A 23370-nucleotide genomic window follows, 5' to 3' on the forward strand; every position below is an offset into this window, starting at 1 on the left:
TTTATGCCAATAAAGCATCCTAAACTGAAACTAAAGTGATACCACAGGGTACAACTACTGAGACCCTGTACACACAGACTATGGACTCAATCTCTACATGTAGCTCTAATGATCTCTACATTACACTGAAACATGGCTGGACTATTTTTCATTTGCAAAGACTGAGTTTGATGGGAAAAAAGTGAAATATTGTCCACATGTATGTTTTTATTGTACAGTTTAAATCAGTTCAGTAGTTTAAAAAGATCTTTTCAAGACAATTCTGTAAAGTGCATTGTTACAACTGGTATACATAATTACACTGACACCATGAGAACACAAAGCTGCATGTAAAATCATATTTGCATCAAACCAGAAACTGTTCAAGGTACGAATATAAGAGGCTTAATGACCATCTTAAAGGTCTTCCTCACAATGTTTTTATGTGCAAATAATGCATTTTAATAGCTACGAGGAACCAGCACGTATAAAGTGAGAAACAGAGCAGAAAGTTCATGAATTGTTTTCACTTTTTTTATTCCAGTTTCCTGGACATTTCAAATCAATCGACTTTTATCTACATCCAGTCCATTTCTGTTATTCTTAAAAACCTACATGAAAAGCCAGCCTGTAAATGTTTAGATACATCTGTAAAGTACACTCAATACAAATGATTTTTTATCCCTAAATTGTTAGACAATGGTATGTGCTCTCTGTGGTTTCAACCACATTGAAATAGAATAAATAACAATCTAATGATCAAATACATCCTATTTCATAAAAAACACGAGCTAAAATCTTAATGATAAATATTTTTAAAATTGTTCGACAAAATTATGGATAGCTTAAAAATGACCATTTTGCTAAATTACTGTATTTGATTCTTCTCTAAATCTGTGGGAGTCAGAGTAGTTGATGAGGGATTAATATTGACATTAGGATTAAGACATAGACCACTTTATAAAGTCCTTGTACCCTACATGATGATACTGTATGGTTTTAGGGTCTAAAGTATTTGCTGATCAGCACCTTGGTGGTGAGACATCTGCTGGTTGTTGGTTATCATTGTTCACAGTCTGCTGTAGCAGACTACAGGTCATCTCCAGTTATGGCAAGTTCATTGGAAAAGATGTTATGGTCATCCTCCTCCTCATTATCCTCCTGGGTTATGGGAAGGAACAGACAGAAAAACCGGTGTTATTAGTGGCAATATAAGAAGTAGCCTGATTATGGGCGGCAGTAGCTCAGTCTGTAGGGACTTGGGTTGGGAACCGGAGGGTCGCCGGTTCAAGTCCCGGCACGGACCAAGTCTGGAAACTGGTCTGGTAGCTGGAGAGGTGCCAGTCCATTTGCTGAGCACTGCCGAGATGCCCCTGAGCAAGGCACCGAACCCCAAAAACTGCTCTGGAGCGCTCGCTATGGGCAGCCCCCTCACTCTGAGACCCCTCCATTAATGCATGTCACTAGAACCCTGTTTGTGCATGAGTGTGTATCTCGGCCTATGTGTGTGTTCATTTTCCAGATAAACATCGCAACCCCTTAATGTGTGTCTTGTATTATTACTTTATTTTTTTCTACTTCAATAACGTTATTGTTCAGAAAATTGGATGTAGGTTGTAACCCGACCCCGAAAAAATAAATAAATAAATAAAAAATAAATCGTAAAGCAATTAAACTGAAACAAAGGTTGTCTAAACTTTAGCTGACCTGGTTTTATAATATACAAAGTTGGATATGATTTGAACATACTTTTTCCCCCAACAACTGTTTCTGAAAGATATTAAAGTTATTTCAGTCTAAGTGTTTGAATTGTGTTCACATACTGTGTTCACATGTATGGGAGTATTTTATTGTTTAACCCTTATGCCCTGTTAAGGATTGTGTAGTTGTTCTGGTAAAATATTAATCTTTTATAATTTTATTGCAGTTTAAAGTGCAAACCATCTTGTACACAGTCTCAACGTAACTTTTTTTTCGATCTGACATTATACAAAAAGTAAAAAAGGCACCAAAATTAATCTTCTCACTCATTATTTAGATGGGTCAGCTGGTGATGCTAAAATCAGTCCATTTTGTTTTTAGAATATTGAATTATATATATTTTTTGTTTAGGCTATTTTTTTTAAAGCAGTTAGGGGTTATGATGAAATTGGCATCTAAATGGTTATTTTTTTAAATTGTGTTTAATAAAATCATGATATAAATTAGATCCCAATTTTTTTTGTTTCAGTTGGTATTTCTAACATATTCTTAGCGCTAAGTAAGAGTTTCTTAAAAATAATGAAACAGCGCCCTCTTGATTGCAACTCCTAAACGTCTTACATACAGTATATTGTTATGGTCAATAATCCCGTGTGGTGACTGACGGCACTGCGCTTTTACGCACAGGCGATAACGCGGACACGACTCCCAGGTGATGTTGGAGTCTGTTCATTTATATTTTACGCCTATTGGACCTGACTTTGCGGTAAAGATGGATCTGAACTGTGTCGTGAAGTCATTGTGACTGAGGTCTGTTTAACTGTAAGTTTTCACATGCAACAAAGAGCGCTGGAAGCAACCTCGCGTTTTTTTGTGGCCTGTGTTAGTCGAATAATAAAAAAACAAAACAAACAAACAATCTTTCAAGGGGAGTTTACGGAGGACGAGCTACTGGAGACTGTACCTGACCACATGAAAAAAAGGTCTTCATACAGTATGTTATCAAAGAAGAAGAAGAAGTGACTTTCAATTGGACACGTGGCGTGGTTACCTGCTTCAACCAAACACCTGACAGGTGAGTCAATCTCTCTCTCTCTCTCTCTCTCTCTCTCTCTCTCTCTCTCTCTCACTCTCTCACTCACTCACTCACTCTCTCACACTCTCTCTCACTCACTCACTCACTCACTCACTCACTCACTCTGGTGACCTGCTGTGTTTAGTGGTTGACAGATGGCTTGTGATATGTTTGCTTGCATGGAGCTGCTTGTGTAAAGTGTTACTCAGCATGTCTGGTCCTCTGCTGTGGCTTAGATCAAACCCTTTATTTTCACATTTATAACATTTTAGCCACCAATCTTGAGGGTATGTTTGTTTTGCTGTTGTGTGAAGTCAACATGAGTCCTGAAGCTGTTCAGTGTCCCTTCTCTTAAAAAACGTTTTACTGTACAAAAAACAACAACAATGCTATGCAAGTCTGCATGTTTCAAGCACATGGGGTTCTCCTGTCACTGACAGAATTAACATAACGTTTTATTTATTAATGAAAATAAACCCTGTATACTGTTCTTTCATTTCACTGAAAAAGATTTGCAATTTGACCCAGTTTTTATAATTTTCATAGAGCACAAATATTGTCTCTTTTTGAGAACAACTTTGTTTTCCCAATTTATTTTCGCTTCTAATGCTTGATCAATTATTATTTTTATTATTTAAGGATTATATTTCATTTAAACTAAAATGTCTCATTGTCTGTAGTGCATTTACACATTTGCACATTGAAGTGCATACTCTATTCAGTCTTTACATTTGGGCTGTGTTTGGATGTTCTTTGTTTAATTTAAACTATTAGTATACTGTATATACTGTACAAAGTGTTACAATGTCTGAACCAGCTGTCATTATGTTTTAGTATTAGTGTGTTGGCGTCTTGATTATTCTACGTTTATATTTACTCTTATTGTTTCCGATTCTTTTTAACGATGTCGAGTGGCTCACGTGGCATAATGCCTTTATTTAACGAAGCGTCTCCAAGTCTTTTACCTGACATGGATTCAGATATGGGAACATATACCTTACAGTTGTATGAGTATGTGTGTGTGTAACTTACCTCGTCTTTCTCTCTGTAGTCCTTCTCTGTGCTGCGGTAAGACACCACATGGATCAGAGTGTAGACCCTGCAAACGCAAAGTGAACAAGAGGACGCACAATTAGAGTGAGAACATTTCATTATGATAACAACAACAAAACACTTTTGTTCAAGTATCAAAATGACATATCAATGATTCTCTATTGAGGCAGGATTTTTGCAACCTTCCCTGCAATTAATCCTGCATGAAAGAACGTGAAGTTTTTCCTGCTTAGATTTTAAGGTCAGTTTGTAGTGAGCTATGAAGATGTCAGTTACAAGTATAAGACTATAAGACACCTGCCTAAAGGTGAAAGACGTAATAAGTATCAAGTGGGTGTGTGCGACACATGCATGTGTATTTGTCCGTGTCTCTACCTGTGATATAACATGGCGAGAAACTGGATAATTAGTAGAACAGCAAACGACAACAGGAACATCAAACTGAGAGGCTCCACCTGGCAACACAAAATGACAATCATGAGTGTTAGTTCTATCAGGGAGTGTAGAAAGACGAGCCCTCCTTCGAGTATATCTGTGTGTGACTGTGTGTTTCTGTCCCAACCCTGAGAGGCTCTCCTGCAGGAGTTCCATTAGGAAACACTTTCGGGATCTCAATGCTGAGGACATCGTTTCCTATGGCTTGCAGGAAGAAGGTGGCTACGACCCACAGCAAGTTGATGATGAAATACAGAAAGACTGCCTGTGAAAGGAAGGAGAATATTATTACACTCTCTCTGAAATCTCTATAATAAATACTGATCGGTCATATAAGGAAAATGAGTGGACAAAGAAGTGAAACATAAGTTTAAAAGAAAGGACATGGGTTTAATGCATTTTCAGATAAACGTCCAGGAAGATGTTACATTATGATTCTTTGCAAATGAGACTAACTAAGGCATATCTTCTGAATATTAGACATTATGCATTTCTTGTGTTCCAAATTCTCTGTAAATTGAAATCTGCACTTTCTTAGAGGGTTAGAGGGGATTGTTTTTTGAGCTCTCATTGTGAGAAGAAAAAAGTCTTGTACGTTTGTCTTGTGGTTTTTCAGCAGAGTTAAATGTTCTATAGTCACGAGTACTGATTCGAAGGTGTCAAGGTTCACATTGGTACTCTGGAAAATGAATCGCAATACTACAGCAGAGGGCGCTCTCTATTTATGCTTCTCTCGTTTCTCGTCCTGCGTCACTCGTGTGAGTGTCGTCAGCTGTAGAGCAGACACAGTTTGCTGTAACAGGCAGCTGGAGAGCAAGATTCTCAAACTGATCACGCGCCACCGTCTTTTAAATCAGGTGTGGAAGCATTTTGACTTCCCCAAGACAGAAAATGAAAGAAATGAGAACACAACAGACGTGATGAAAAAAAACTGTGTGCAAATATTGCAAGAAGACAGGGAACTGCACAAAGAGCACAACCAACATGACGCAGCATTTAATCGACAGCACAATAAGAAGCTTCAATCACCTCTCCTTGTTGTGGGAGAAAAACATTAAAAGGCCAAACCACACTGACAGGCAGGTTAGCAGCCCGCTCGCCCAAATAAGTCCAGGAGCCACAGAGATTATAAAGGGGACATTAGTATTTCATAATTTCCCTTCAGTCTCCTTTTATGAAATAAATAGTGATAGAATCGTTTCATGAACACAGTATCGTGAATCGTATCGTGAGTCGAGTGAATCGTTACTTCCGTGTTCACGAGTTTAGGATAGCTGGTTGTCTTGGTTCCAGGCTTCAATCTTTTCATATAAAGATTTTGTGAAATGTCAATGAAGGATTTGAATGGAAAAATGTACTTTCTGAACCCGCGCAAAAGTGGGCGGTCACTGTTGAGCTCTATGAGGATGCACAGTCAGTGTGAGGCAGAGTAAGTGCAGATAGCTGACCTTGTTTCGAAGGGACTTCAGTTCTGTGGTGACTTCCTCGAGATGTGCTTTAGTGTCCGTGATCGGCTTCAGATAGCGGTCGATTAGCTTTTCCCAGAAGTCTTGCTCAGCCTAAACAAACATATTCTCGTGTTATGTTTAGAATTTATTTACATGACTGGAAAAGTGGCAGGAAACAGAATGACTCTTTTCTGTTTTACTAAAATTAGATGAAAGATGACAATGAATCAATATTTCATGATATTTTATGTCTCATCTCATTTGTCAACTCTACGTGAGAGCTGACTATTTTCACTGTCATATGCTACTGGTTTGTTTGTCGCAGTCTCAGGAGTTGAACCAGAATCTTACCTCATCCAGCCGTTGCACTTGTGGGGCGGTGAGTGTTTTTTCTATGGCTCTCTTCGCTCTCTTTTCTAAACTCATCATGTTACTGCTCTTCAGGAATTGACGTGCCTTAGAGAAGGAGAAATCAAATGACTCATTGACTGAATATTTTCTGTTCGGCAGAAGTACTTGAGTTTGGTTCCCATGAAATCAAAGGCCTCAGAAAAAGATAAATGTGATTTCATACAATTATGTATGACAGTAAAATGTTAAAAACGTGGAGGAATACAGAAAAAAAAACTAGCCTTTGAATTTCTGCCCATTTACAAAGCTTGTAATAACGACTTTAACTTTTACCAAATGGTTTGTTTCTGTGTGTCGTACCTGCTTTGTCAGTGCATAACGAAGCTCCTCCAGCTGGATATCTGACAGAACATCTTCAGGCCCCACTCCATCCAGCTCTCCATTAAGAGTGTCCGTTAACATCAAGACCAAATCCTCACACACGTCGTCCTGATCCTTGTTGCGGAGTGTGTATCTGAGAACAGGAAAGCACAAATATACATCAGAAACCGCACAGTTTGAGTTCATGTAGCGCAAGAATAAACAACACAAACATTAGGAAAGAACCTGAAGCAAGCAACATTTCTTGGCTTTTTTGTTTTATGAGCTCATCTTAAGCCACTTGCTAACATGTTTGTGCTTTCTGTGACGTAAGTTCGGTGAACTGGAGCAGACCATGATGTCAGTTTCTCTGTGAAATGTTAACTCTCCTTTACCTTATTTGCGCTTGAAGATTTCTCTTCATGTTGGCATAAGTCAGCTTCTTTAAAAACACTTCTTTGACAGGATGCACCCAGTCTACATAGACGCACAGACATAAATAACATGGTTATGGTACGCAGTGCACACACTGTGTCCCCACAAGATGGAAATGCAGTGCATTGTGTCAGAACAAACACGGCAACTTCTCACCGCTGACAGGAAATTGCTCTGTTTCCCCGATGTCATCAATCATGAAGTCATCATACTCATCGTCATCTTCGTCAGATGAAATCTCTGATAGGCTCCGTTTTTCAACCGAGTCGTCACTGCACACAGGAGGACATCGTGTGAATGTTGTGTTTTTAGTCCTGATTTCACAGGTTCACTGATAATGTGATTTTCAGAGGAACATTTATGATATATATACATCATGCATCATTGTGTGGGAATGGATGTGAAAATGTTTGGATGATCCACTAAACGTTTATTAACTCTTGACTGAACAAATAGAGAAATGGTGAAAAGAAAAAGAATAACCTGCTGCTGGAGGAAGCATTACTGCCTTTTTTCTTCTTCGCGCTCAGTTTCTTAGCCTCTTCCACAACTACAGTTTTGTCTTTGCTTTTGTCCACTATGGCTTGAAGGTCCAGCTGAGTTGCTGCCTGGTGAGTTACTTTTGTATTGGTGACCGGGAGAGGAGGGGCCTGCTGTGTACTCCGGCCTGTGATCTGTTGAAGCATCAGATTCTCCGTTTCCTGTGTAATCTGTAAAAGCACAGGGAGGAAAAACAAGTTCAATAAACTCCTCTACGCATGCTCTGAAGAGCTTGTCCGTAGCGGTTTGGTAACAGTACCTGTATCTTCATGTCCCAACAGCAGAGTCGACAGTTTCTGTCACACAAAACGTTGTGTTTCTTCTTATCCTCTACTCCTCCCCTGACAGACAGAGAGAAGTTTGGACAGTCAGAAATAAACACACACAAATGAAAAAGGCAGACAGATACTATGAGGGGTTATTGGGATGCTGGGTTCGAAAATTTGAATGATAATCTGCTCTGTCTGCAGAACATACAGCACAGAAACATGGTGCAGTGCAGGGATCAACACATTTGTATTTACTATTATCTCAGGGTATATTTTAATATTCGGTTTGTATTTCCCTGTAAATTAATTTCGTTTTAAAAAACAATAACGACTTTAATCTGCTCATTTTATCCACCTGCACAGTCACAATTACAAGGCGTACGCCTCGTGTTTTGAAAAGTGCCAATCCGTTAATATTATTATTTATAGGACTCCAGCAGAGCAACAGCAGCAAACAGCTGCACATTAACACTTTAAAACAAAGCCACAACAGTTTTAATAGGAGCGAGGTATCTCATTTGTTTCATTTACAGGATGGGGTGACGGACAGACCTTCTCTCTCCGTCTCTCTGAAGCTGATGTGTGTCTGCTCTCTTGGTTTGGCTGTTTTATCTCTCTGCAGGTGAGTGGGATTTTTGCACTCTCTCTCTCCCTATTGCTCTCTCATGCATGCAGCAATTTTATGAATAAAAAATCAAAAACAGGCCGGAAATACACTTGGGTTGCCATAAATATACTTGGAGGGCCAACCCAGGTATCGTCTATGTGTGGGAAAGACTGTATTCCCTGCATCTCTTACATTACCACTCCACATTACAACAGTTATCTTTGCTGTTTAAACTCACAGTTTATTTTTCAAATCAGAAGTCAGTGTCTTATCATATTGTAATTAATAAGCAAAACAATTGGCTCTAGGTCGATGGATAAATTGAGAAGAACACTTTCTGCCTCTTTAATTTGTATCAGTGGGAATTGAAAACATGAATCATCGATAAATATAGTTTAGTGCTAAAAGTAGCAGAACTCATTGTTAAAGGGATCAGAGCATTACTTGTTGGATTCCCTTGTGCCCCAGGTCACAATGTGCATGTTAACCAGAGAGTAGATGGTCAGGAGCAGGTATCCACTGGGGATGCAGATGAAATACATCAGACCATAGATGATCATCCCTGCAGGAGAAATCACAACATAACATGAGAAAACGACGTTCTTATTTAAAACTGTAAGCATGACATATAACTGTGAGGATCAATATATTTAACCGTACCACACTCCTGTGGATGGAGTATAGCTGTCACCACGTACATAATTGCCATAGAAACCAAAAACAAACCAGTCGGGGTTAGGAAGGTTTCCTGAACCACCATGTCACCTAAAGGGGGAACAAAGTGTGGTTTTGTGAATTTGGGATTTTAGATCAATTCTTTAAAACCACAAGTAAAAAAACAACAACCGCACAAACAGATACAAAACCTCTTACAGACTTTGAACCTACCAATGATGGAGAAAAGGGATGCAGTCATGAGAAATGCATACAGAACACTCATGATGCCGGCGATGGTTATTTGGGTATTAGGCTTGGCTACAAAACACACGATGACGTAGAGCACTGGAGGAATGCTTGCAATAATGATGGAAAGTGTACCAGCGATTTTGAAGATGAACTGGAAAGCACCTGGCATGACAAGACAGAGTAGATTGAGTTAGTCATGGACAGGCTGAGTACAGCAATCTTTGGAGATATGAGCGCCTTCACTAAAATTCAACTGATGATGACATGTTGCCAAATGTCACCAGCTGCATGAAAGTCAAGTACCACATTTTAGACCCAAGTCTTACCATTTGACTGCTACCACAGAATTTATTTACAAACCAGTAGATCAAATTAAGGAAATAGGTACAATGTTTGACCTTTCAGATGAAATGACAAACTAATTTGGACTGGTCCGTCTTCAAGGTTTCAAGAAATATAATTTCTTTTAGCTACTTCAATTCATTAAACTCAACAACACACTCAGTGAAAAACATCACAAATTCCCTCATTTTCATTTACCAAGTACATGTTAATTATTGTGCACCAATACAGTCAAATTCCTTATGTGTAAATGTACTTGGCAATAAAACCCGATTTTATTGATTCTGAAAGTGCAGAAAGGGTCTCTCCCTCACAGACTGATAGTTCATAGAAGTGTAGATAGGGCCCGACCCTCATGGCTCAAAAGAAAGTGTGCCAAAGTGAAAACAGATAAGTGGAGATAAGACAGATAGGATAAGACTGAGAGAAAAACATTGTTAGTTCCCATGTGTTCATTATTCAACCCTCAAGAAAGAGAGATAAAATCTCGACCTGGACTTACCTGCTATCATCAGAGTCACAGAGGCCGGACCAAGGATGGAAGAACCAACAGCAAACATCTGGTAGAAGATATAAAGCCCAGAGATGGAGGTGTTTCTCTTGACTGTCTCTCCACCGCTGTAATTTTAGTCACAACCACACATGAGGTGGTATTAGTATGATGTAGCATGAAATACATTAAAGGGTCTTAATCAACAAATGATTAAAGATCTGTAGCCACTTTAAAACAACATTAAAAAAACGAACCTGACTCAAACTAACAAAATGTTGATTCAGTTTTTTTTAACTAGTTGATTGAGAAGGTTCTCAGCCGTGAACGGTCATTCAAATTACCAATGATTATTAGCAGTTACCTGTGCAGAAGGTCCAGTGTATTAGCCAGTGTAGAAGGCCCCCATCTTCTCCTCTGGTTATAAAACTCTTTGAATTCCTGTGGAGAGTTGGTGTACGCATCTGATGCTGCATTGTATTCCACACGCCATCCTTGCTGCAGTAACAAAGTACACAACCAACGATCTTCCCCTAGAAGTGTGCAGAAGGACGCACATTACACAAAGGAAATGTAAGACATGCACATTTATAATTACAGAAGAGAACTGTCCATGTGTGCTGACCTTGGTCATACTGCACATATTCGGAGGCTCTGGTTGCAGTTGTTGTGTATCTCTTGAGCACATTGTCATCCATCAAGGAAGACCCTCGAAACAAACTGAAACATCCTGGACTGCACAGTACTGAGCCGAACACATGCTCAGCGGTCTTCTGGAGCCAGTGGCCTACTGCATACTCAAACTTCTGGTACCACACCATGGGACCTGGATGGCAGTAAAAAGAATGAGACAAAGAGATGGAATTCAAAGAAAATAGGAGGATGAAGGACCAACATGTCAAACAGAGACTGACCTTTTCCCGGCTAAAGAGCTTCATAAAACCAGCTTACTTATTTTTGGATATATATCACCAGTTCAAAGAACTAAATCAGGCTCTTATTAATGGGCACTAATTTCGGTTTTAATTTCCAATCAATAACTACATGGAATAATGGCAAGACTACTGAAGGGCCCCATCTTGTCATACAATAAATATTCCCATTTATGCAATAGTTACCAATTCAGCCCAGGTCTGTTTAATCAAACTGCCAAACCCTCCATCTAAAAGCGCCAATCCCTCTCTGATGCTGTGCCCAATTCACAAAGTAGAGAACAGTTCAACACTTTTAAATGGTTTACTTACCCATTCCAGTAGGATGGATTCTTCCACATGCCGCACCAACGTTTTCATACATCCTCAACCTGTGGATCAAAATAATTCATTATGATGTTTGAAACTGACAGCTAACTGGCCAATGTTGATTCTGAGTCAATACAGCCGAAATCAGCTGGTTGTCATCTCTCACGTGCCTGTCTACAAGCAGGATCACAGCTTTGGGTTGGAAATCAGTGTCTCCGTCCAGGGCCAAGATGTAAGTGTGATCGTCTGAGATGAATTTTCTTTTGTAGTCACTCTCTTGTTGAGGCAACAGATAACTCTCCCCATCCAAAGAGAACAAACTTTCTCTGCGGAGAACACTTGGGCGCTGGAACGTAGCGTAATTTAACATATTTAAATATTTAAAATGTACCTCAAAACAATACATATTTACAAATCATACATAGAGTAATCTTACTTGGATCTTCTGAGGGTTCTTGATGATGTAGCCCTTCCAGCCCAGCAAATAATACAGATACATGATCTGAAAGTGACATATATTGATTTTAATTATGAAACTGTAAAGCAAACTGTTTGAGAGATTGGTACAATCTTAGAGACCAGTAACACAGAGGCCATTATAACCTAAACCATTTTGTTCCTATGGTACTGTGCACTTGCTGCTGCTGTGCTACACGTTCTTTTAGCAGTTTTTGTTTTAAAGTAAAAGTTCATACATTTTCAACTTTTAGCTCAAAACTCAGTCGCAGCGCAAAGCAAGGGTGAGAGCTCTACATGTGCACACTCAGCCCTGTTCTCCCTACGCTCCCAGCCTTTTTTCCCCAGATACATTTAGGCGTTTTTGTAGCAGCCACACCTAGCACGATGCGTCCCTGTGTGATAGGGCCCGAAATCAACAGAAGCTATCAAAGAGAGGATTTAAACGCTTTTCATCGTATTCATCTGGAAGATGTATTTTATCACACATGTTGACAAAACGTGTCTCAATATATTTATACAGTTATCAGAATAATCTTCTCCACTGTCAAAATTTAATCAAAAGTCAACTGACAGAATATGTATTGTCAATGTGTTTATTTTTCAGCTCTTTTGATACATAATTACTACTAAAAGCACCTTAAATGTAAGGATTTACTGTTTTCCCGCTTGTGATGATAAATTAAACATCCCCTTATTTGGGGGAATTTGAGGAAATGCGTTTTGTATTTGTCATGGTCTTAGCCAAATATATGAATAGTGGGAAGAGGTGCATGTGCAATTTTTTTTTTCGTCTCACTTTTTAACACAGATGGTCAACCTAAAGGTGAGCTACTGAAAACCTGCCTGCTAGCTACCTGTTGTAGACCCCTGATCTGGATGTTGTTTTTCACGAATAGAACGAGCCAAAGATGAACGTACAGGCAGGTACAATTCATCCCATGACTCATCTTATATCATAACACATGTTACATGTGAAACTCCATAGAAGACTTCATACCTGGGACCATCTCTTCTTGTTCCTGATGAGCTCTTTGTCTTTTAGATGCACATAAAGCATGTTGCCTTCTGGCATCACAAACATCAACCTGCCACCATATGGAGCCGGAATGATGGACACATCATCTGGTTCTTTGTTGGTAAATACCCTGAATAGAAGAATAGACGGATGGTGAGATAGGTCTGTAGGTAGATAGATGGATAGATGGACTGAGAGGTGGACAATCTCACCGATAAACCTCTATGACAACTTGAGCCAGGTCCTGGACATAAGAATTAACCAGTCTCTTTCCTGTCTCCTTGTCCGTCATGTAGGCGTCGTCTACGTAAATGTGACACTCAAAGTCAAACATGTCATTATGGTCCTCCTTTGGATCTCCTCGATAACGGTCAAACCTGAAACAACAACAGATCACTGAAACTATACTGCAGATCCCTTTTTACTGTAGAATGGGAAATGATTCAAAAATCAATTCTGTAATATTAAATATCTGAAAGGCTCATAATGATTATCATGGATTTATATAGCGCCTTTCAAGGGACCCAAGGATGCTTGTACGTGTATATCAGGACAGGTCTTAAAGTGCTTCAACCAGAAGCATGTTCATTTTTTGTGTTCAAATTCAGTTATAAAATGAGCAACATTACACCATGCTCAGAAGCTATGCAACACCTCCTCTCTGGACATCTTTACGTCTCTGCAGGTCTGTCTATCATTTAGTCCTGCCAGGTTCAAGCTGTAGATGTGCTTGAACCTGGAAGGCAAGAAAATTAACCTGTGGAAATGTCCATGGCCTTTCAAGTGACTCAAAGGGATGTGAAAAAGGAAGGAAACTCTTGTTGTGTCTTTGATAATGGTAAGCCTGGGGGCCTCCGGTGACAGTGTCTCTAACCTGAACATGGAAGTGAGAATCTTCAGCATTTCATCGTAGGTCTCATGCCACATTGTGGCACAGAGATAGATCACGCAGCTCTGTAAGTCGTCATGGCTGAAGAGGAGAGGGGAAGCAGAGGAGAATTTTCACAAGTGTGAAAACAGAGATTTCATACAATAACTAGCTGTACATAATAGCAAACTGATTATAAGTAGTTTGCATTTATGTTGTTATTTCATAATCTTCCTTTCATCTTTAACAACATCTCACAACTTGAACATTAAAACTCCTGAAGCCTGAATTCAATTTTCAAAGCACATATTCTTCAGAATGACATATTCATTTGTAAATGATATAAGGAAGACAATGGTCTAAAGATAAAGCCTATCTCAATATGTAAAATAAAGATGTCACCTTGAATTTACCCATAAAACATTGAAACGATATAATAGACGATAAGGGAGACTGTCTCTCACCTGTCTTGGTTTTTGGCTCGTGGCACCTTCATCTTAGTGTTTAGCAGCAGAGACAGGTCAATGAAAGCAGATTCATACATTCGTCGAACAAAGAGCTGAGAAGTTCTCTCGATTCGCTGGACCTGGACATGGTAAATCATAGAGGCATGTTTCAGAATAAGTGGCTTTGAGGTTGGTGAAAATACCATTAGACCTACAATTCTATAACTATGGGCTTTGCATGTGTTAGGATTAATGGAGATGGGGACAGCGGCAGTGTTTTGTGTTTATACCTCCATCTTCCAAACGTAGTAGGTGCATGTGACGAAGCCCGACCATGTGCAAACCCCCTCGAGTGCCAACATTACAAAAGGCCATTGCAGGTAGTAGCTGTCGGTAGGAAAAGAAAAGGAATACATGCTTTTTTTTAGATTCCTGTTTTCTTAACAGGATGTTGAATGATGTGTAGTTTTGAGACATTTTACTTAGAAAAGCACATTCTGGGGAACTTCAAAACTTTTAAAATCTGCATAAGGGGACATGTTTAAAGCTAGTGAAATACTGCTGACTCATGTTTTACAAGCTTATTCACACACATGAACATGTACCTGTTTAGGGAAGTTCGACAAATGCTTCTTGTGATTTCCAGTATAACCACAGGGGTTGAGTTACTATGGCTCAAGAACACCAAGCTTTCACAGAACTCTGCAATGGAAAAATATAGTAACTTAATGTTGCATGATATTGTTAATACTCACAGCTCCCCTGTATCAAATTACCTTCAAACGTTTCTCACTATTTACCACACGACTGTGCAGTTCAAGTATTTCATTTACCCTTTAGTGTTTGAAATGAAAAGGTCATTAAACTTGAATAAACCTCAATAAATAAAACAAAAAAGACATTAAAGCAGAGAAGTAATATTTAGAAAGTATGACTCTAACCTTGTATGCTCCCGTGCTCAGCTCCACCTAGATGTTTTGACTCCGTTATGAAAAGTATCAGTCCCAACAGAAGCACTGCAGGTCCCGTGCAACACACGGGCAGTGCAAAACTCATCCTGACGGCGTGAATCTTACAGGCCACCACACCGAACCAGTGACAGGCTGCAGAGCAGAAGGCCTAAGACAGGAGGCATGTGGGAGATTTTTAGTTATTTAAAAGTTTCACACTCATTTAGACACTTTTCAATACAAACAAAAAATACTTCTAGGACTAAACAAGTGTTGAATACAGACTGGATCTGCTGTTAACCATTTAAAGTCAAGACATCAGTTATAAATCAGGAGCTCATGAAAAAAGAAAAATGATAAAACATGAAAATAGCAAGCCACTGCTTTTCAGTTCTCCAACAATGTGTGTATTTAAACAGATTATCTGTTTACTTTCATGAGAAGAAACACTTCTGCTGCATTGGCCTGCTGTGGTGAATCTCAATGTACATATATTAACATGCTGAATCTGAAGGCATGGGATTCCATTTTGATTTTGTGTTTCAGTAAGCTTCAGTTGTATGCAGGTAAAATGCCAAAGTATAACACAAAAAAGGCTCATGGTTCCTACTTGTTTGTTTAGTGCCCATACATACAAATATTTGGCTGTTTATTTTTGTGTTTTTGTAGTCACTTCTCCACCTACCTGTAAGAAAAACAGCCCCAGTCCTATCTTCAGTAATTCCGAGTCATGACCCCCCAGGTTAAAGTCCTTCCAGATAATAGGTTCTTCCGCAATAAAAACATAGTACAACAGGTATACCACTCCTGCAATTGAGAACAGTGACTCGTGAACAACAGATCATATTTGGTTGTTGTATACAATCATACAAAACAGTGCATGTAGGGAAGAATAAAGAGCAATCCTTTCCAATATGAAAAGAAAAATGTAAAACTTCATTGCAGCTGTAGAGCATCTGAACCTCTCGCATCACAGAAAGCTGTTTGTTCTTGCATGTGAATGTTTGAAATACCATTTTAACAGTCTAAGCTCGGCAAAATGCTGCCATGTTTGGTGTTGTGAATATGAATTTCTGAGTGTTGTTTGTTGATTCAGCAGAGTATTACAGTACCTATCACTATTATCCTCAGGATACTGCTGATGACAAACACAAAGTCCCTGAAGCCATCCAGTTCTGACAATGTTTCCTACAGGGAGAAATCATGAAAATAAAAAACGTTTATGTTAATGTCTAAAACAAATATTTCCATGCTTACTTAGTGTCAATGGGATGGGTGATTTTGTTGCTGTACATTAAAAATGAGTTTCAACTATGCATGTTGATTATAAGCTAAACAATGAAATACATCGCTGAAGAATGATTACCTGCATGTTGTTAGTGGCTTGCAGTGGGTTTTCCCACCAGCAGAGGGAGATGAGGAGTGAAGAAAAAATTCCAACTGCAATGTAGATGTAGCAGTCGTCGCTCTGTCTGTCCACAAATGACGTCACTCGGACATAGTAGTCAAGTATAAGGAGGCAGTAACCTGTGAATAGTTCAGCAGTAAGCTACATGTTACGTTCCAAAGCAAGTAAATATGAAAATGAAACCTATGGCTGACTGTTGGTTTTCATTTGAATCAGGCTAGTGCAACAAGAAGTCTTGTCTAATCTTTCTGCTTCAATGTAAAGTCTGGGGAATGCTGACTCAGACAAGAAATACACTTTACACATAATGAATTACAAAAAGCAGCAGAGTTGCAGAGAGACCTCTGATGGTTCCTAGCTAGCATGTCGTCGTTGTTGTTAATGTTTTGATTTAGAGTCCCCTGGTGGTGGATTTAATATACTGTACTTTTAAGGCTCTGGAATGAAGTTCTCCAGTTGAATCTTGAAAATTAAAGGAAAAATAGTAAAATAATGCAGGTTTATTCATAATTCCTGGGACTAATCTTTTTTTCTTTGTCTCATACAAAAAGCTTTGTTTCATTAATGTAACCACAAACATGAGAAAGAGGATTAACGTCTTTCTCTCCTTTTCTAGTTTTTATTTGGAAAGTGACACTTGTGAAGAAGTAATTTTTGTATTTGATGTTTTTTTTGTGAAGCAGGGATAATTGCATTAACTGTGTCAGACTGCTAAAATGTTCCTATTTTTGTTTTTGAGGAGGCTATCGGGACTCAAGGGCACCATCTTGAGTGCATGAAGATACCAATCATAAGGATCCACTTTTTTGTTGTATTAATTTTGTAGGAGAAGGAGGAGTTTCTTGATTAAAAAAAAAACAGGCAAACACAATAGAAAGAATTTTACCTGCAACTGTGAGAACAAGGGAGCAGACTGGGAACAGGATTTTCCATTTTTCTCTCTGTAGTCTGAAAATGATCTGCATAACAGCAGACATGATACAGACGCCTCCGCTGATGAAGAGGTTAGTCAACACATCAAACCGAGGCATAACCACGAGCACCAGGACTGAAGTGCCAAGAGACACCAAACACTCAATGGCCAAGACCTGTAAAACACAAGGACTTGTGTCAGTACGTCATGATGACAGTTTGGATTTAGAATAACTTGAATCCCAATTTAGCAATGAATGAGACGAACAATGAAAAACACAAACCACTTCACTTCCCATACTGACTTCAACGAGTGTGCTCATATAAGGACTAAAAATTCTAAAAATTCAAATGCTGCGATATATATAATATAATATAATAATAATAATATAATCATGCCGTGCTGATATGTAGAGCAGGTTTTTGTAATAAGTGAGTAAACGTACAAAAGACATGGTCCTCATGTTGGGCTTCACGAAGCTCTTGAAGGCACACCGCCACAGTGATTTCATGAACACCAGGAAGTTGGGGCAGACCAGGCAGAAAACCAACATCAGCATGTAGAACTGTTGTTCCTTCGGGCTGCGCAATGAGTGCGGACTGGACAATGTTGACAACACCAAGAGAGTGCCCTGGTTGAACAGAGAACCGAAAATATACAGTATGAATGAAAAGCAGAGTTTGGACCAATCAGACAAAACCAAAGGAAAATACTCAACATTGCGGTGTCATGTAATAGTCACAACTGACTTATCTCCAAAGAAAGTTGAACATACCAATACTTGTATTTTCCAAAGTGCTGCACAGTTTGATGAAATTGTACGATTGCAATTATAGTGGACAATATTACACTTTGCAATTGTATATGATAAATTGGTAGATTAAAAACATTAAAAAAATTGTGTTTCTGTTTAAGTACATTGAATTAAATTTATTTTAACAAATTTCAAAATGACAGGATACCTCAGAAACATGGTTTTAGAGCTGTTCTTTAAGGGATGAACCCCACAATAAAGGCCACCCCCTCCACCAACATCAAACTGAACAATAGTGAAATGGTGCATGGACTTGATCATGTATAGCACTGTTCTAGTCTTCTGACTAGGTGTCACCACATTCAAACACTGATGATGCTGCTATGTAAAGTGTCCATCAGTATTACATGCCCTCGTGTACTTTTGATTGACTTGATGTCATTTTCTTTTAGCGTAGTGTCAGTGAAGTCCTTCATGTCAGTAGTCTTATACACAACTCATATAACAAAGGTTGATATTTCCTGGCAGCTCCTCCCTGCTTTAGTTCTAAGTGTAGATGACCTCCTCTGAGAACATTTTATTACTTTACCATCCTCATTTACTGAAAACACCAATAAGGAAGTTAATCATGCTGAACTTGGATCAATGCTCTTTGATTACATAGAAAAGACAGCGGTGTTTACAGAATGTGTTGTTTTATGACCGAGCATAGTCCTGTGATTTATCTTTAAGAAATAGAGGGGACGAGGAGACAAAGGAGGAAGAAGAGAAATCAATAAGAAACTGAGACAGATGCAGTATGCTCATAGTGCAGAGTTAAAGATTGATGGAGAGCAGAGGGAGGTGAAATCTATAACATAAGAGAGATACAGACGGAGAAATGACCCCTCCACCCACCCCGGCCAAACGAAGATATAATATCACCACTCAAACTATCATGATGCTATACTGTTTGGATTTTTCCCGTAACCTCTCGTATATTGCTTTACTGGGTTGTTGTAATCCCACACTCACAAAGTTTCTGATTGTTCACTTTCTCACCAAACAACTAAATCCAGTCTGACATGTGCTCCTGAATGTCCTCATGCTCAGACACAATCTCTTTTTTAACTTCCTGTCCTTCCTTATCTGCAACGAAAATACAGAGCTGACAGTAATGTATGAAGGTTGTCTTCAGGTTCTTCTGCTCACACTCTTCTTACTGACTAACCAAAATGAAACGTGACCTTTGAAGTGAGACACCTTCCACTATAAGTCAGTGTACTCTCAAAATATGTTGGAAGGTGACATAGGTAACATAAATGTGTTTCACTCATCAGTAACAAAAAAAATACCTGATACTGAAATGTAATATTAACAACATGGCAAGAAAAACACAAAAAGCCTGTTTAGATTGAAACGACTGAATTCTTTAAGTCTATTTGGAAAAATAAGCAAAAAAGTGTTTTATGTTGTAAACTTAATATTTCTTCTGATTTTTCAGGCTGTGATGGTAAAAGAATAGGATGTTTGTACTCGGACTTTAGTATCCATGACGTTCAATGGACTCTTGCTAATGGAGGCATGAAAATCTCACGGTACGGCTTCACTGGTACTGACATTGGATAGCGCTTGGAACTCTCGTCATTTCCTTTTGAGAGCCGGAGAGGCAGTTGCGCAATGCATCATGGGATCCTTGCACTAAGTTCTAGAGGGGCTATGGCAAGCTATCTGGAGAAGAATATACCAGAACTCAGTTTTATGCAAAGGAGTGCGCGTATCCAATCAGATGCATTAATTTTTTATTATTTACAATCTGGCTATCAAGAGTGGGTGGAAAGGTCTAGGAAAATATGGATCATGCCCACTTTTCAGAGGGTATACGCCCATCAAGCCGCGAGTTGAGTGCTCAGTGGTGACTTCTAGCATCCTAAGCTGTAGCAGTGGAGCCGTACCGTTTAACTTTTAACCTTCAGTGTCCACATTTCAGACAAAAGACTTTACAAGTAAACAGAGACAAAGATGGAAACATACAGATAGATAGATATACAGATAGACAGTCCTACCTTTGCAACAACAGCACTGGTCAGGACAGCGAGCCCCACAATAACAGCCACCAGGTACTGGGCCAGTTGGAAACAATATCTCTTTTGTTCCTTCTCAGCTCCTATTGGGTTCAGCTGGAACGGGTCCCATGTATCTCTGTCACACAGATATGAGCACACGATCAGTGTATTGAACCTTAGCTATAAAACACAATCCTCCTATGCATTAAGGCATATGTAGATAGCGTGAGAACCATCAAGTTATCGTGTGATGTTGCACATTGTTAATGGGTACGTCCTGGCACATTTACATGGAATTCAAGACCATGTGCCGTCTAGGGTGCTGGATGTTCTGGTTTGATGCCCTAAATCTGGAGGGAAACAGGTTTTGAATATGTGAATATATGGTGGTGAAGAATGGTTCTATACTCAAAAGGTTGTGAACCACAGACTAGCTTAAGGAAGTCAATGAGACCAAATGAAGAAACGTCACATATCCTTCAGGATCTTTATTTCAGTGCATGTCTCTGTCTCTGTCTCTCTCTCCGTCTGCACCAAGAAAATTCTTATTAACTTGAGACACTGACTTATGACTTGGGGAAGGAAGTTTGTACGTACAAACAAATGAAGCATGTACTAGCCCTTCCTTTCCTCATTCTTTTATCAGAGGGGATCTCTGATGCAGAATGAGAACCAAACTAAAAACTGTATTTTTAATGGACTCCAAAACTCCTTCAGTGAGCGTCTAGTGTTGCCTCAACTCAGACGGTCCTTTGTTCCTGCAGCAGTCCGATATTTTTAATGAACATTTTTAGTTGTGTTTCCAACTCACGGCTGTAAATTATGTTCCAGATGGTTTGAATGGTGTTTATTCTTCATTTACTCGTTGTGTACTGTGACTGTACTGCAATGTTTGTTGTATGTATGAATTGACCAGACGGCAAATGAGTTATCCTTCCGTGGATCAATAAACTTATCTAATCTAATTCACATGTAAACTTCCTGCAGCTGTCAATACTGTCGGTACTACACACCAATAATAGTATTATTATTATTTTTTTTTTTTAAAGATTTATTTTTGGCGTTTTCATGCCTTTATTATAGAGGGAGGAAGGTGGATAGAGTCGGAAGGGGGGAGAGAGTGGGGAGAGACATGCGAGAGACATGCGGGAGATGGGCCACAGGCCGGACGCGAGCCCGGGCCGCCCGCGCGCGAGGACTGAGCCTCAATACGTGGGATCACGCGCATTGCCGCTGCGCCACCGGCGACCCCATATTATTTAGTTTTTACTCTACATCTGTTAGTTTGTCTGGATACTGTAAACTGCTTGTTTCAATTACCATTGGAGAACAAGTCCCAGCATTAAGGGTAGGGTGGCGCTTCACTAAGATAACAGATTACAGGTTACAGTTCAGTATCGAGCTGTCTCTCTGCCATCCTCCACTGCTACCCGTTTAAAATCAGAATTATTATCAGGGTGTGAGCTGTCTTCCTTGATAACACTTTGCAATCTTTGACTTTGCCATAGCGTGTATCAGAAATGGCAGTGAGTCCAGGTAAATGTGCTCTGTATTACGTCCTCCTCGGCCACGCGGGCAGAAGATGTGTTTGAGATGATCTCTGTGACGCACTTTGCTTTAATGATACTTAAAAAAAAAGCAGCACTTGTGTAATTAGTCATAACAAGACGGCTAATATTAGAAGAGCAAAAACACTTTGTCGAGGATGTTTGTGCTCTACCACGATTAAAAGGCCTTCTAAAGATGCTCTAGAGATACCATTTACTCTTTTTTCATAGAGAAATCTGCCGATAATGGCAGCACAGAACTCTGCTAATGAAACTAATTAATAGGCAGCCATGCCAGTAAAGACATGCATTTAAGATCTACTTTTACTCTTCATCACCTGCACTGCTCCCTCGACCCCCCTGGAATCAATCCATGAATGGTCATTGCCTCTTATGATCTGTTATTTACTGCAGAGCTCTACAACAAGTGTTGTTGAGCTGGTCCCAAGTAAAGCTGTCAGTTCACAGACTGGACAAACCACACAGAGTAATTGTGTCAATCAACACGATGAGATTGTTTTAGTATTTAACAATCAAGAAGGAAGACACACAAACCCTCCTAAGACAGCACATTGAACCACTGGTTGGTAATAACTAGAGTGCAAGCTGTGTGCAATCTCACAAACTTGAAGAAGCAACTTTACCAACGAGCAAGGTGCATAAAGAGCGACAGGCTTAGAAGTGGTCAAAATGCTCCAGCAAAACTTGAAGTCTAACGATCAACTTTGTAAACAACCTCACATATCCTGCAAGAAGGTAACCTGTGACGTGTTCTTATATAGAGTTACAGTTTTGATGAGAAGCTGAGCAGCAGCTCAGCACTCGCCATTGTCAGTCCCAAACACACAGAATTAGTGTTTGACACTTTACATATAACTCAACATACAACTGAACTATATATATATGTATATATATATATATGTATATATATATATATATATATATATATATATATATATATATCATATTGTTAATAGAGCTTCATATAATGATACAATGATATAATGATACAAAACTCCCATTCTGTTTCTCTACATGATATCTCAGCTTAAAGAAGAAGTAAGTGACATGTTAGCGGAAGTGAAATGTTATGAGGTCTTACCGATGTCTTCCTTCTCTCTTCTTCCCTCTATATTTTAGTTCCTCCATCTTCCTCGTCTACTCCACCGCTTACGGTGGCCTGTGTACAATCTGTGTTCCAAAGAGGAGAACATGTTTAAACGAGGAACAGAAATGTTTTTCCTCTGATAGCTTTACTCGACATTTATATTCATTCTGAAGTGAAATGTATAGAAAAACACAGCATTATTTTGAAATAAAGTAAAACATTACCTTGATACTTCCTATTTTTCTGTGGATCAAATCTTTTTTTTTTCTCCACGTATTCAGCACGACCTTAGGTCGCTTTGTTCCTCCTCATCCACCTTCAGGCTGTGTCGTAATTTTTCCTCCAAACGTAAATCTCAGCACACTTACTTTTCTTCCCAGGAATGAGATTTTAGTCTTTCACAGTAAACAAGAAAAGTAAAAAGTCCAAACTTATTTATCCATGGACTTTTTTAAAAGTGAAAACTTGAGCGAGCGGAGTCAGTCCGTAAGTCTGTCAGGTAACTTCTTCTGTTAGTCTGCTTATGAAAGAGACAACCATATAAACAGTGAGGCTCAGCCCCTTGTGGTATGTGTGTATTTGTGTGCAAATGTGTCTACGTGTGAGTGTGTGTGTGTGTGTTTGT

The 23370-nt window shown here is 39.2% G+C and overlaps 1 protein-coding gene and 1 long non-coding RNA gene across 2 annotated transcripts; one reads left to right on the forward strand and one right to left on the reverse strand.

Annotated features, from left to right (window-relative positions):
- Positions 1 to 187: 187 nt before the first annotated feature.
- Positions 188 to 23026, reverse strand: chs1 (chitin synthase 1). Its single transcript, XM_079340247.1, has 35 exons — positions 22970 to 23026; positions 22740 to 22828; positions 20091 to 20226; positions 17737 to 17922; positions 17265 to 17466; positions 16337 to 16497; positions 16083 to 16158; positions 15656 to 15777; positions 14962 to 15139; positions 14626 to 14722; positions 14311 to 14407; positions 14039 to 14160; positions 13581 to 13676; positions 12919 to 13083; positions 12689 to 12836; positions 11669 to 11734; positions 11403 to 11578; positions 11236 to 11294; positions 10617 to 10817; positions 10356 to 10524; positions 10004 to 10119; positions 9142 to 9321; positions 8914 to 9018; positions 8698 to 8815; positions 7637 to 7718; positions 7321 to 7547; positions 6994 to 7109; positions 6798 to 6879; positions 6403 to 6556; positions 6043 to 6147; positions 5692 to 5802; positions 4371 to 4508; positions 4184 to 4263; positions 3788 to 3854; positions 188 to 1140 (listed from the first exon to the last, which is right to left on the reverse strand). The coding sequence occupies exons 2-35, from the start codon at positions 22784 to 22786 to the stop codon at positions 1069 to 1071; spliced, it is 4257 nt and encodes a 1418-aa protein (XP_079196373.1). The 5' UTR covers positions 22787 to 22828; positions 22970 to 23026; the 3' UTR covers positions 188 to 1068.
- LOC306821696 lies at positions 1928 to 10136 on the forward strand. The gene is made up of 3 exons (XR_013778827.1): positions 1928 to 2755; positions 8180 to 8268; positions 10017 to 10136. It is a non-coding gene; the product is annotated as an uncharacterized lncRNA (long non-coding RNA).
- Positions 23027 to 23370: the final 344 nt, after the last annotated feature.

The sequence above is a fragment of the Symphodus melops genome, assembly GCF_947650265.1.
Source record: "Symphodus melops genome assembly, chromosome: 3".
In the NCBI taxonomy this organism is placed as follows: domain Eukaryota; kingdom Metazoa; phylum Chordata; class Actinopteri; order Labriformes; family Labridae; genus Symphodus; species Symphodus melops.

Excerpts from the sequence above, each read along its gene's own strand:
- chs1 (XM_079340247.1), bottom strand. The coding sequence starts at position 22,786 with ATGGAGGAACTAAAATATAGAGGGAAGAAGAGAGAAGGAAGACATCG. Across the intron at positions 17,923-20,090 it reads CCAGTGCTGTTGTTGCAAAG|GGCACTCTCTTGGTGTTGTC; the intron begins GTAGGACTGTCT and ends CTGTTCAACCAG. Across the intron at positions 17,467-17,736 it reads ACATGAGGACCATGTCTTTT|GTCTTGGCCATTGAGTGTTT; the intron begins GTACGTTTACTC and ends TGTGTTTTACAG.